General features: G+C 40.7%; 1 protein-coding gene across 2 annotated transcripts in view; it reads right to left on the bottom strand.

The window, feature by feature from the left end:
- The window catches only part of TBX15 (T-box transcription factor 15), a 94,913-nt gene that overhangs the window by 37,465 nt on the left and 41,881 nt on the right, over nt 1–15,567 (bottom strand). Inside the window, exons 1-2 of one of the 2 annotated variants that reach the window (XM_057415973.1) lie at nt 13,560–13,623; nt 763–976 (exon numbers count right to left, since the gene is read on the bottom strand). In XM_057415973.1, the coding sequence (XP_057271956.1) occupies nt 763–854 (92 nt within the window). In that variant the 5' untranslated portion in view covers nt 855–976; nt 13,560–13,623. Of the gene's footprint in view, nt 1–762; nt 977–13,559; nt 13,624–15,567 lie in introns of those variants that run through there. The other variant, XM_057415972.1, reaches the window with a different exon arrangement.

The following is a 15,567-nucleotide window of genomic DNA, read 5'->3' as shown; positions in this document are numbered from 1 at the left end:
GAGCCTGCGGAAGGGGTAGAACAGCTCCTGGGGCGGTCACGTGGTCTGGTCTAAGTGGCCGGCGCTGTCCGTGGTGCTGACGCTTTTAGTCACGTCATTGATGGCCATTAATACCATCAGGTGGATGGAAGGAAAGTGACATGAATCAAACCTGGCTAAAATTCCCAGTTTAAGGAATTCAGAATCTCACAACTAGCTTCCAGCTGTGCTTTTGGCAAACAGACAGCAATGAAGATCTTAGGACTGGCTAACAGCATGGCAGGGTGAGGGTTTTTTTTAAATAAATCTGGTTTATTTGTGGCTCTTCCTAACCTCAGCTGACATGGTGTCATTTGCAATAGCAGAAGGAAACATTAAGCCCGCACATTTTTTATACAGGAAGTCATTAATATTTTGTCTACTTGGAATTACAAGAAGACGTTTGTTTGGTGCAACAGACTCATGATGTGCTTATGGGAACTTGAAAGAAAACTCAAATAGCTTACTCCAAAATTCATAACTCATCCTAAATTCAATACAGCCAACAGTACAATGATCATTTCCTGATTTATATGCTCAAAGAAAAGACTGTCCTCAACAGTTTCCCGAAGCTGCCAGTTCTCCTTTGGAGCCACTGATCCAAGCAGTAATATGAAACGACTTTACCTGTCTAAAGAAATCTGGTAGGAGATACAGCTGTGAAACTATGAAAGCCATTTAATTTCTTCTACATATTTATTCCTTTTTTTTTTTCAACTAAATAGGAAAGCAGAGATATCTTACCTGCCTGCTTTTGTGATGATCATCTCAGTCCCAATGTCATGAAATCTTTTCCAGAGGTCAGCACACTGCAGCTCTACCTGGATCTCTTCCATGGATGAAGGTGGAGGAGGCTGAGGGCCTGAGCCACCAGATGTAAGGTCAGAATGGGAGCCAAATGAGCAGGATGTCCTTTCTGCCAACACCTCTGTGTCTGACCCAGTGCTCTGCTCTGAGTCTGCAAAGGAAACACACCAGGTAAGACACTTCAGTTCTACCTTCTGTGAGGGGTAGAACGCCAACAAGGGAAGAGCTACAGAACAGTACAATGGCCTTTTATATATATATTTATTACATATATAAACATATATATTTACAGTTTATTGTGATTTATGGCCTGATTTGGGGCTTTGGGTTTCTAACACAACATCTGGGATTTTTGTAAAGTTTTAGAAACAGCTAAAAAAAGGACCCTCAACATGAAATGTAAATAGTAACAGGCAATGTTGGGAATGGTGAACGAAATACAGATTAAAAAGATAAAAATGGAGGAAAAAAAAAACCACAAAAGACAAAAAACAATAATTCAACCCATAGTTTCAATCCAAGATTAGATAGGCTCACTGGAAAAACAACATTCCATTTAAAATTGAATATCCTCACGCACTACTATTGAAGAGTTGGTTATTTTTAAACAACACAGTTTTCTCCTTTTAATATCCTTGTATCAAAAATAATGAGGGTTTTTTTTTTCATTTTGCTATTTGGCAGCACCATTTTGGAAATGTATTTTGTTTGCTCCTATAATATCTGTCTTGGAACAATGATATTTCCTGGGAAAATAACCATGCAGCTTTTGGTGAAGAAAATGCTCTAGGCTACTGAAGGACAAAAAAGGGAGATAGTAAACATATGGAACATGTTACCAAGGAAAGACATTGAAACAAATTGCAGAAAAGAGCATATGAGACAACTAGCTCTTTTTATGGGGGAGAAAAAGGAGGCTTGCTCTAAAAATAAGCAAACAAACAAGAAAGTGTTTTCACTCATTTAAAAGTCCAGGTTGGCATATTGAGTCAGACGGCGACTTCTTCGCAAAAGTATCTCATGTATGCATTAGGTAGGTACAGTGTATATATACGGTCCTAGTTCTCATACAGGAGGACTAAGATGCAATTATGCAACTAGCAGCTGTTTTGCAACAGGAGGCACACTCACATTACATCAAAATAATGCACAATACATTCTGAAAAGCAATGCATTTATGTTTTGGACCCGATTTTTAACAAATTTGCAGTAGTTTCATATAGCTGATTGACAGAGGAATAAAGCGACTTGAAGCACTCAGTCAAAGGCCTTACGAAGGGCTCTGTGGATTTCAGAAGAAGGTACGGAAACAATACCTTAGAATACCCTCATTGATCACATAGGTACAAACATCCCAGAGAAGCAATAAAACACCTACTTGTACAAACAAAACATCTCTCTGCACTTGAAGAAAGAACGAGATATCTCTGACTAAGGGAAAACTTAAGGAGACAAAAAGTAACAGTCTATGTTAAAAATGTGATTGTATCACCCCAGCTAAAAATCTTCCCATACCAAGCAAATGCAAGAAACTCTAATTCATGAAGGCTGAGTCTCAGATTTACACTGTTTCTGACAGTGTTTCCTGGAGCAGCTTGCACATCGGTGCAGAGGGCTATAGTCAAGAAGAGGCTTGGGGAGAAGATGTCACCTGCAGAACCACCAACCCTGCCTCCTGTGGAAGGAAGAAACATTTCTGGAAAATTTACTGCTGCAGTGCCATGGACAAGAAGTATTTGGCTGATAAGTGCTATTAGGAAGCATTTATGTTTTCAGTAAACTGCCAATTATTTAGACAATCTGCCAGTACAATGTAGAAATTGCCTAGGACATTAGAAATGTTTGGTATGTATTGCTCTTAATCCATTCTGAATATGGAGTCCTTTATGACTCCCACTGACTTCCAGGTTAGGCTGAAGCAGTAACAGGTCCATCTGTCTACAGGTGTAGCACAAACCTACCAACAGAGGAGACTAGTACTACACCCAAAACTGACATCTTGGACACAAGCTGATTCAAGATAATACTAGTTAACTGGCTGGGGTTCTGTGATTACAAGACAGAGAATCAATCTGAGAGAACAGATGGGATGAAACATTTGCTCCCTGCTTCAGGAGCCCAGTGATACAGAGGCAAAGTGATAGTTATCTGCTTCCTTTAGCTGAAATTATTCCACCTCAAAGGGTTGGAGCAAGTAAGCCTGAGTAGGGGTCACTGTGATTAGGACATTTTTTTCCTAGCAATGATTAATAACTTTATTCTTCAACAGAAAACAAGAGTATGCTTCACAAATCACAGTAAGAACTTTCTGTACAGCTGTTCACGTGCTGAACTGTTATCGAAAAGTCTTACATCTTCTCTGAGGTCCTAAGAAAGTAGATTTAGACTACATTGTCTGGACCTAGGGAAAAGCTTCTATTATGGAGTCTTCCTCCTGAAATGAGGTACTAAACTGCGAGTTTGAATCTACAGAGGCTGTTTTATGCCACATCATCTGCGCTTGGTTCAGGCGCTCAGAAACTGTGCATCCTCTGAAGCAGTACGGCAAACGGCCAACAGATGGCACTTGGCTAGATGCTGTCCCTGCATCATTCCAGCATTTCCTGTACAGCCTTTCAAACTGGGCATGTGGCTGGAGCCTTGGGGATCCCTGGGAACTGACCCAATTACATGCTGCAGAAAATTGAATATCAAGAGACTTAAGCCCTTCTCGCCGATTTTATGCTGATATCACTCCACTGACTTTACAGAAGCTTCTTTAGCTTCTTTTAGAAGGGGGTTTTGACAATGATGGAAGTGGAAAACGAGCCACAACCTTGGATATAATTTGCCATGCTGATACAAATCAAAAATCACAAAAGGAATTTACTAATGGTTGATAAGCCAGCATCTACCCAACCATGCACTACCACACAAAGGATAAAAGAACATTTTTCTTCCAAGGACTTTTATTTTGTGACCTGAAATATGGTGGATAATTACCCCCAAATTAAAGCACAGAACAGCAGGTACCTCTCCTTCATCCAGTTTTGGAAATGGGAGAGGGGGAGTCACTAGTTCTGCTGCTCTCAGTTCAGCCTCAGTAGGCACTGAGATGGGGTTTGTGTTTTCTTTAGCCTTTCCTCAGTTAAACCCACCTGAATGGTGTCATCTAGTTGGAGACACTGAGTTCATTACAGACCCAGGGAATTCAGGGAGGTTAGGTGTATCTGACATAGGAAAATCCTTCCTAATGAGATCTAGCTCTGTAAGACTCTGTGACTCTTAACTAGAGTTCCCTAATGTGTTAGGATTCTGACTTGATCAAGAGACAGGTGTGAACATCTGTAACTGAGCAACACAGAAGAGTACAGGATAAGTCTTAAAATATGGTACTTAGTTGTGGCAGCTGGCACAGCTCAAGCCACTCTGCTGCACATACTTGCTCACAAGGAAATAAGACAGGAAGATCTGAGTTTTCTTCAGCATTCAGACTGGGAGCTTGGTTCTCTTCATGCACCAACTTTGGCGGAGCATGACTTCACTAAACTCAAAGACATTACTTCTACTTTACTAAGTTTTTACTAAGCAGAGAGGATTTAGGGAGTAGCTCCTGAAGCTGCAAAATAAAACATGGCTGTGAACACCAAGGTGCTTAGTGTGGCTGGTACTACATATTGTGTCTAGCTGAAGGACAAACAGGATTTCTGAGGAAGATAAACTCCCTGTAACTTCTCCTAGGTCCAAAGAGACAAGATAAGATTATTTGCCTTTCCTTAATGAGGTACTTTGTACAAAAGTCCTCATGTTGAATACCCTGTTGGATGGCTTCCTATCATCCCTTCTTACCTCACTGACTACATATCCAGCTACTGCAGTTTAAATATGTTGGACCTGGAGGAGAGGAAATTTCTCAGCCCTTTCAAGCAACCTTTGAGCCTACCAACAAGACCACCGGGTCATTTTCAGAGCTGCCTACAATACCATGGCTGTTGCTGACATTACAGAGGAACATTAAACTTGTTCAGATTTTATTTTCCTTAATCCTTTTCCCATTTCTACTATCTCCAGATTGCACTGGAAATCCTCAGCTCAATTTCTTTTGATCCACAAATTCCCAGGCTTCTTGTTGGCAGATAGGAAGGAAAACACCATTCTCACAAGCATGGTGACTCTAAGGTCAGCATCCCTGCTGAGTGCCCCAAGATGATGGAAAATAACTCCAAACAGCTTCCTGCTCCAACATTATGTGTCCAGGAATCAGAGCCCTGTTACACAAACTGTAAGCTACTACTGCCTGGCTTCTTTCTACAGCTCAGCTGCCTAGTATTCCTCATGTACATTCCCTACTTTCTCATCAGTCTGATACAAGAGGCAAACTGGTATGTGAGATATTAAAAGACATTAATTTTCTAAGCAACATCATACATGGATCTTTAGCAGAATTTTCTCTGCAGCTGGAGCCCAGCAGGGCTACTGCTTCCCTTATTTAACCAACAAAACAAAAAGAGCTCAGTTTAGTCCTCGGCCATACCATGCAGCTTGTGCACTCAACAAATGTTTTACTCCAAGGTATCAAAGAATGTAAACTACCGGAGTGAGAACAATGAAAAAAAACTTTACATACATAAACCATCCGCTACACAGAGGAGCCCAGAACAGTTACTACATTTCTCCTTTTTTTTTAAGCTTCTTTTTCTTTCCTTTTAATTTTTTTTTAATTATTTATTTATTTATTTGCATATGTGTAGATCTCTAATGTAGATCCTGTCAGATTCCATTAGCATAAAGATTTCTCCTGGGTGGAATGTGGCAGCTGTTACAAGCTGTTAAGGGCTTTTTTTGTAACTGTTTATTTTTGTTTGCAAGGTTCATGAACATTTAGTGTAACAGGTGGTCCCTCCTCAATTTGCTGGCAATGGGGATCTGCAGACTACAAAGGTGGTACCAAATTCTGGACATTGCACGGGCAGAGAAAATTTGGGGGACTTCCCTTATTGTTTTCCTATGAACTCAGCTAAAATTCACAGGGTGAGAGCTTTGGTTTTGCTGCTGGTTGCAGACAGATCTCCTCACGGTTCTCTTTATATTTCTATTTTTCTAACTGACTACTGCCAACCAACAAATTCAGCAGCATAGGAGCCATACATACAACAGTGTGACATTCCTGGAATCCAGATACAAAATGTCACCGACCTATGAAAGCCAAAGAACAGAAACTCACTAAGTCTGAACAGTTTGTAAGAGTGAAAGTTCATCTGGCCATGATGGTGGTGGCTGCTGGTGCAATGAATTACTTCAGGTATACAATCATTTCTCCTGATAACTAATGCTTGGGCAGAAGCTAAACCGAAGACCTCAGTAACTTCAAAATCACACAGGAAGTCCGGCTGTGGCAAAAACAGCAGCAGCAACAGAGGTGAAGCAGGCTGGAGTTCAACAGGGCCGTTCAGATTAGCATGGTTGCATTTTATGCAGCTGATTTGACAATTGCTCTTGCTATAGGCAAAGGTTTCTAAACATTTCCCAGGTGATTGTAACCATATGCACATGCCACACACAACAAATAACACAAAGATAGTTCTGCAGGTGTTCTTACAGATTGTCTTATCCCCCTGAGCTGTTTTCCATTCATTCACATACCCTACCATGTTAATCATGCCTTCTTCCAACATTAAGCCCATTATCAACCACATACAGCTAGAATTTATAACATGTCTATTGCTGATAATACAGTCACAGAAAGGGTTGGAAGGGGCCTTTTAAAGATCACCTAGTCTATCCCCCAATAATATTTATTATTATTATTGCATTAGTGACTACAGGTTGTAACCAATATCAGTATTTACTGATCTGGAGACAGTACAAGCTGAGAACTTCATCTCTGTCTATGCAACACTGCAATCTCAGACAGCCAAAAGAAGCATTCAAGTAATTAATTCCAGCCTGAGACCATTTTATGAAACCACAGCAGGACTCAAAAAGACAAAACTAGAAGATGGGAAAATATTGCATAGACAAATAAAGACACCTGGTACAGTCTCAAGAGAAATCAATGTGAGTCAAGCTGATTCTGATGTGAAAAATTTCTCTGGCACTTTAACCTCAAAGACTTCTTCATCCTCCTGAGTTACGGTTTTATAAGGTGTTTTTATATGATGACTTGAGCCAGGAAAGCTTTAAAATACACTCAAGCTGGTGGCTGCCCTTACCAAAACAGAGTACAAGGCCAGTATGACATGGGATTATTACACAGCTATATCTCCATGGCAAACACAACTAGTAGGATAACATAAAAGCAAGCACAAAGGCAGACAAACATGGTGGCTGTGGCTCTAAATCCAAGTCTTGCATCAACTTGACCTTGCACTGCCAAGAACTGACTGCCTCTTGCCTTGGTTTATTCCATGTAAGACTCAACAAAGGGACACAAGCCCCAGCACAGAAAAAAAAATCACCCTGATTCAGTGGCATGTTCCAGCTGCTCTGCTCCACTCCAGCAATGCAAAACAGCTGTAAACCTGGTTTAATCAGCAAGTTAAATTGGGTTTATAGCTTCTTGGTATTGGCAAAGAAGTACAAAGCAGCTGGAGTTTACTGGTATATTTAGCCCTCAGGGTTTGCCCTCAAAAGTTAACTCTTGTTCCAGACAGGAGAAAAAATATCAGCCATAGTTAAATTATAAAGTGATCTCTTTTTTTTTTATCTCACGATCACAAGAAAAAGAAAACTTACTTATTTTGCCAACATAAAGTTTAGGACCAGACATTCAAGGGACCAGCTCCAGTTTTGAGCTGCATCAGCTGAAAATGGAGATGCTGGCTGCTGGGCTCTGAAGTCATCCTTGGCAAATACAAATTCTCATTATAGAAGTGTAAGCTAGGTGACCAAGTGTGTTCTGAATAGTGTCACAGCATAGGATTTCTTTATAAACTTCATACCCTATTCTCTCAGGAACACTGATAGAATATTCTCTCAGGAAAACTGCCTGCATCTCATCAGTCTGTGCTTTAGACTATCCATTACAACTAAAAATATCCCATCAAATGGATGGCAACCAAAAACCTGTCCTATAAACTCTCCCATCTCTGGATTGAGGTAACTTTTTTGTTTAAAAGTATTTTATAAGCATAACCTTTCCCCTGCAGAGCCTTCTGGCAATCATATTTCAGGAGAACAAACCTCACTGAAGTAGCCAAACTTGGACTTAGTGTTTCATGTTGTGTTACTGTCTTCCAGAAAACAAAAATCAGCTTGCAAGGAAAATGCAATTTGAAATTTCAGTAGAGAAGAAACCAAGAGATTCCTAAAATTCCCTGAGGAGATTCTCTGCAGCTGTCAGTCAGCATTGCCTTAGAGCAAGGAATCACCAGCACAGCTTCACAAAAACACTGCTCAATAGCAAATATTCAGAAAGCTCATACTTAAAATGAGGGTTTTAAAAGAGTGTGCAGAAAATTAAGATTCAGTTAAATCAAGAGACAAAGTAAAAGAATGTAATAATCGAGAAAATACAGAAGATGGAGAATGGCAACCTTTAAAAACATGAGGAGTACGAGGGAGAAAGTGGATGTTATTAAAAGAAGGAGGTGAAATTGATGACAACTTTAATCTGGCCAAGATCCTGAACTGTACAGACTACAAAGAATTTGTCTGGCCTATGTCCAAGAGCTTGTGTAAAATTAAAGAGTGGAAATGCACTTGAAAGTTAGGGAAAGCTAAAAAAAAATTAAGAGACCAGGCATTAGGTGCATTATACGCTGTAGCCTGTAAACATAGAGTCATTATTCTTATAAACAAAACCATACAACAAATATTTACAGACCAGCCTAAACCAAAATGTTGGCTCTAAATAACCACAAATTGTGCAGGAGTTTGAAACTAGATCCCTGCCCTGTGGCAGGCCCGTCCCTGATGGGAGCAGGCACAAGCTCTGGGACAGTCTGTTTCTGGATTCTGTGGCTTGGACTGCTCCCTGCAAGCCAGGAAGAAAAAATATATCATTTTCAAAAGAGGAAAGCAGGAGACAAGATTAATGCTGCAGAGGTGTCTGCTCTCTCAATGTGACCAATGTGAGACCGCAGAGAAAGGCTGGAAAATGCAGTCATCAACTTGTAGGTATGAACACAGCTCAAAAAAATGAAGGTAAACATTTTAAATATTTGGAAGCTGATATTTGGTGGCCTACAAACACAGGGAAAGAGACATTACATATGTTCCCTGTACCATGGTGGCTATCAAGACAGCAATAGCAGGGAGCCAGCTGGCATCTTAATAACAAGAAATATCCAACCCTTTCCTGAGTCCTACCGAGCTCTTCACACTGCTGTCACATGGCAGTGAATTCCACTGTTTAACTATGCACACAAAAAGGGAAGAGTCCTTTTTCATTTTAAAATGTGTTGCCTTTCTAGTATGAGTGTTCATTTGTTGCAGTGTTATAACGAGATAAATACCACTCTACATATTGCTTGTATTTACTTTCTAGACGAAACCGTTTCAAAAGGAAGTCATTAGGAAATTTCCATGGGAATGGTTTTACAAAACAAATGTAGCTCCATTAAGCTGAAGTTTCAAGTTTAAATTGTTCATTTCATTCACAATCTACGATTTCCTCTGGGAAAACAGCACTTATCAAGCTAGTCCCATTGAACTGATGTTTGGGTTTGTAATAGTTCAACAAATCATTAAACTACATTTTTTTCACTCACAAGTTACATTAGCCAAGCTGTCCTTCAGACCCCCCGCACCCTTTTCTGAACGAGGCTTTGGAAGACTATCTGCCCTAGTCCCATTTTGATCTAAACCTCTTGACTGTAATCCAAATCCCCTCAGCTTTTATGCATAACAAAGCTTCTCCTTGACTCTGAACATTTTAATTGCTCATTCTCTGAATCTGTTCTATTTTTATTACAGACATGTGTGCTCACACACAGAGACACATAAGTATATGTATGGGATTGAATTTTTAAAAGCATGTTTGGCTTTTGAATCAGTGATCTGCCACTGGCTCACAGAGCAGAAATTATAGTATATCCAGTGGCATTTTCCATCGGGAAGTTTCTTGCAACCTAAGGTTCTGTTGGCTGTTTTGATCACCTCTGCACAGTGACCAGATGTTTTTACTGAATCATGAGCCTGGGGCATTTTTCACAAGTGATAAACATATTCTTCCTTTTATTTGCTTTACATACAAGTGATTTGTATCTAAACCAGCCATTTTTTCTGTCTCTGACTACGTAGCCTTGCGGTTAGGGTTGACAGAAAAGACTCCCAAAGCACCTGACCACAGTGCTGACTTCTTTTTCTTAACTTCTGGTGTTTCAAGACAGAGGCAAAAACTTAAAATATTGTTTTTAAAGGTGACAAAACAGAGGATGGAGTTGGTATGAGTTCACAGGGGAAAGAAGCATGACAGGCTGAATAGGTTACAGTGCTGCATTACAAGAGTATGGTGCTTAGGCTTGGAAACGATGCATTGGGAGCTTCGATCCAGCCTGTGCTATGAAAGGCTATGGTGACATATAAAAACAATTCAATTTGAAATCTGAAATATCAGACACACATGCCAAGCCATAAATAGAATCTCTCCTTTAACTACACCCAAGAATGTACCTCGTATCAATTTGAAATAATAACTTTAAAATAATCAGGCAACCTGCAAAGCAAACAATGCTTAGGATGAGATTATTCACAGAAAGTGTTAAAACTGTAGTTTTCAAAGTTTCAAAAACTGCTGCTTCACTCCACATCCAGAGAGTATTACCAGGCACTGATGTATAAGAACATCTGAATAACTAAACCACTGCCCAGTTGAGCTGAAGAATTAATGTAGGCAGCATTTCAACAGCAGCTGTAGTTCTCAGAAGACAAGGAAGGGGATGCTGAAAGAGGCTTAGGGGTAAGAAAGGACAGATGAGTAGAATTCTATACGATGTCATCTGACCAGAAAAATAACCCTGTGCAGTTCCGGGCAGTGCATACAAAGACAAAGCTTCCATGAGGGGCAGGCTGGGGTTGAATTTAGCAACCAGGGCACAAGGAAGCCCTGTAGCTAGCTACTTCCATTTCACGTACAGCAGAGGAAGAAGGTGCTAAGCTACAATCCTCCTCAATCCAGCAGACAGGCAAGATGAGGAGGCGACAGGAGACAGAAGAGCACAAACTTCATGCCCATGCTCAAGAGGTGGCACAATACCAGGTATGAGCTGTTACCCTATGGAGCAGCAGTGCAACAAGGAATGAGGTCATGGCTGAGAGAGACTCCAGGCCCTCCCCAGCTCCACCACAGCAATTAAATTAAATTAACCCTACCCAAAAGTCAGACAGTCTGGACAGTCTGAACATCGAACCTTAAATACCAACCATCTCACCCTGCAGGTCTGCTCCTGTTGGGCTGGGTAACTTGTTAACACAGACACTGCCAGCAACTGAATTATGTATTTCAAAATCCCACAACTTTTGGATGCTTCCGCAGAGAAAGAGCAACCCAAAACTGATGGCTTAGCCTGGAGGATCAGTCTCAGTGCATGTATTCTTTCCTTTTTCCTTAACATCCATGCTTCTTGGATGTGTATTTGTGGCTTGGCTTTTTCTCTTTTGCCAACTGTCTTCGGCTCAAGCTCCTAAAGTCACATCCTGACACACTTTTCCAACCGCAATCCCACACGCCAAAATCCCTACATGCAGTCACACATCCTGATTCCAGGAAGTGCACACTGCTGGACTTTGTTGCCTTCCACTGAGCCACCCTGATTTACGCCTGCTGAAGCTATGGTCCTGAGTGTAATAACACCTATACTGCACAGTTGTCCCACATGTGTGTATCCTATTATCCAAACAACAGATGCACCAGCATGCATGCACACACATATTCCAACATCTGGCAATCACAAGCTAACTGTAATAACTCCATGAACTTCATTCATCTTTGCAAAGCTCACAAACACTTCATCTATACATCCACTGAAGAGGTGCATAACCTTTTCCACTTCGCTGAAAGAAGTATGTGCTTTTAACCTGTCTTTCACAGTCACACACACAGAAATGCAACGAAGCACTTGTACTTACTCTTAGAGGACATATTCCCTCCTGAATAACAGGGCATGAATGGCTCGACATAAACACTTCACAGGTGTTGTACATGATGTGCATACAGATATATACCTCTATTTCTTGGTCATACCTGTATGCATGCCTATATGCCCTTACCTGCTATGAAGTTCACTTTTGAACTTCCTAGCTAGAATTCATGCCAGCATAAAACTGACAAAAGGAAACAAAGAAACACATCCAAATATCCGGATACCAGTTAACTCAAAAACATCCCACTGCTTAACACTGGAATTGATACTTGTATAATTCATCATTTCTGATGTTGGAAGGTTCCAGTCTGTTTTCCTTTGTTTCTCTCATCCACATCTAATCTAAAAGATATGTTCAAGGAGAATGTAGGCAAAAACTTCTGACCATTTCTATTCAGAATTGTATGAAAAATACTTTCATTTAGAATGCTTGTGCCTGCCTGGCTTTCACTTCAGCACACTAGAAACAATGGGATGTCCCACTGTGATGTTCTCAGCAAACTCTACCTTACAGCAAAATATGCTGGAAAGTTCACAGACTGGAAACACTGAAGTTACAAAGGTCTCAGGCTTGCCCAATTCCACCACCACTGATGTCAATGCCTCAATGGTGACCTCAGAAACTTGTTGGCTTCTGTGACCTCAGATAGTATCCTTCATGGATGTCAAAAACAGGGCTTGTAATTTTCTATGTGCTTGAATACCCACACATTTTCAACCATGCAGAACTAAACCGTTTCATAACCCATTCTTTTAAAACCTTTACAAGCATGTACTACACTTGGAAAATTATACGCACATTTTGAGTTTATTGCGGCTTTTTTCCAACCATCTTCTCTCTAAAAAAAAGTTAGAGTTTTTGACAGCAGGAAAAATGGCTTGCAGTATTTTGCAGTAGCTGAGAAGAACGTGATGCTTTCTACTGAATTGTTTTAGAACTTCCAGTTAGAAAATTAAGATGAAAATTTTCATGTGGAAAAGAAGTATGCCAATTTTTCAAAATATTCACTCTCAGCTACAGGTAAGAATGTAAATATTCCATATGTTTTTGAAGTAGAAAATAACAAGAATTTACATCACCATTAACTTCTACTTTATCCTGCAGGATATGAGTTTAATCCAACAAAGTTTCCTGATCTCAAGTGTGCAAAAATCCTTGACAGCAAAATGAATATACTTTAACATAATGACAACTTCTCAGGGTTCTGGACATCTTGGAATATCAGCTCTGAATCATATGATTTTTTCCACATGTCTCATTGTCCTACTAACTATAAAACTGAGAGGTAAATGTAATGATAGTTCATTAACCATCTCATTAATAAACAGATTTACAGATAATGTATTGAATTTGCAGTCTTCTTGTGCCTCCCAAAAAGCCCTGCTCAACCTCATGCTGCCATCCAGCATTAGACCTCACACACTGAGACACTCTTCCCACACTCAGAGGTTTCCATCAAAACCAGCCGTGGCACAGAGGAAACTGACAGCATGCTACTGCAGAAAATACACTGAGTGGAAAGCCAAAATCATTCATGGTAAAGCCCCTGGACACCAGTATACCAAGAATCCAGTATCAGACAGTCCTACCAGTGCTTGGTGCCATTTAGCATACTCCACACAAAAGGTCTTAATGAAAAAGCATGTGATTTTCTGGTATTCAGAAAATACCTCACATCCTTCCTAGACACAGCTGTAGACTTATCTTACTGGTCAGCTCAAGAAGAGGAAAAGAATCAGCTTTAAGGTTTCACTATTAATGGGGTGCAAGTGCACAGGCAGCCAATCAGCACATCCTTACTGGGCCTCTGAACTTCTTATTTCATCACTTAATTCTTATCTCTGGTGCTTTTGGGCATCCTCCCATGCTCTCCGTATTGCTCAATTGCTGCCATCTGTGGCTCAAAAGTTCCTTTCAGCCCTTCCCATCCTACAGCATGAGGTGGTTGGAGAAGCACTAAACTAATAAGAAATCTACAGGTTCTTGGGGGGAAGAGGAGAAAATGATAGTTTCAAACCAATATACTTTCATCCCTTTTACTCCACCTTCCCTTGAATCATACTTCTGCCACCTTCTTCTTGTGTGGTAAAATTTTATGTGAAAAGCAGCCCAAGTTTGTTTGTAATGCTGCTGAGCTTGACCATGTGGCTACAGAAGGAGGCAGCAATTTCCTCTGCTGGTACAGTTGTGAAGCCACACAGTGATGCTTCAAAGCAAAGCTGTGACCCACCCCTTCCAGCCTGGAGCTCAGCAGGGTCTGAGGAGCAGCTGGACTCCTCTTCCATGAGATGTGTTATGGAAGGAGAGGGAGGGAAAAGAAGAAAACAAGGATAAAACAGAAGTTAAACAAATGTACAGTTAGAAAGGAGAAGAAAGAGGCTGGGAATTAGGGCAGCTTATTGGAATTAGCTCCTTGACATCAAATGCTTGAAAGAGAAGACAGTCTAGGAAGCATTATAACCTCATAACCCCTACTTTCTCACAAAACACCTCAGCAGAAAGAATGCTTGTGAGCCACACTAACGTCCTCAATACTAAGCAGTTCTTTTCCTCCTTTTCCACAGCTCTTATCAGCCTGTCTTGCTTTCTACTGGTGGCACAAGGTCTGATCTGTTCGAGCAGATCAGTTCCTTTGTTTCTGTGTGCACCAGGTAAGTAGGGACCTCCTCATCCATTTTCCTTGCCCATTTCCATTTCATGATAGAGGAAAATATGAACGTAATAGAGAAGTTCGGTATTGCTTCAATAGGACACTCTTCATTGCACAAAGCACCCAGAATCCTGACTAAAGAGTCTGTTCTTTATTTAACTCTTATGGTGTTTAACTGTAAAGAAAGCAGTACTAAAAAGCCATTCACCCATCTGCAGACTCCTTCTCCCAGCTCTGAGCAGGCAGCATGTCTTACAACTCTCCTCTCTATAACAACATGGTACAGTTGCAGGCAAGTTCCACTGAGGCATGGAGAAAAAAATAAATGAAAATAGAATCCTAGTGACAGGCTGAAATTCAATGGCTATATCCACAGCTGAATCTTGAGGCACCTTTGCAAAATGCCAGTTTTGCAGCCACGGGTATCTTTTTGCTGCTAAAACAAGTCAGGATCTTTACAGAAAGGTAAACTAATGCATTTTGGTGGCCTCATTGGAAAACAGGACCAATGAGCTTCCCCCAGAAAGCAACAAAGCAAATCCAGTATTACATCTATTACATCCCCTGTCTCCCCATTACTTTTTCTGCAACCAGGGCAAGCCCCTCACAAGCCCATTGTATGACATGTTTAGCAGAAAGGCAGCTAACTTCCTTTCATATATCTAGCTCTAAAATACGTGCCTTTCTTGCAAGGAAGACACAGCTAGAGAATAACCAGCTCCAGTGTTTACTGAGTGGGAGGAACGGAGAAGGTCACATCCATGACACATGCTTTGTATAATAAGTCTGGTGTTTCTAAATCCAGTGAGGCATCTCCACGTGGACTTATAGGCCATAGATACTTTTGGGTTACTTAAAGAGCAAGCATGATGCTGGCTTTGTTTTTTTCTTGAGCAAAGGATATCTTACACTGATTGGCACTCAGTAAAAACCAGTAAGAACCTCCCATGCAGTGAACCCTCAGAGCACTAAGTGAGCTGTGCAGGGTATTGCTGGGCAACCTGTGGTGTCCATCTCCATCCCACCCA

This window comes from Pezoporus wallicus, unplaced genomic scaffold (assembly GCF_028554395.1).
Source record: "Pezoporus wallicus isolate ANWC-B61680 ecotype Strahan unplaced genomic scaffold, APGP_CSIRO_Pwel_v1 contig_6814, whole genome shotgun sequence".
Taxonomy (NCBI): domain Eukaryota; kingdom Metazoa; phylum Chordata; class Aves; order Psittaciformes; family Psittacidae; genus Pezoporus; species Pezoporus wallicus.
Note: the sequence above shows the minus strand (reverse complement) of the source record. Positions and strands in the feature narration are given on the sequence as shown.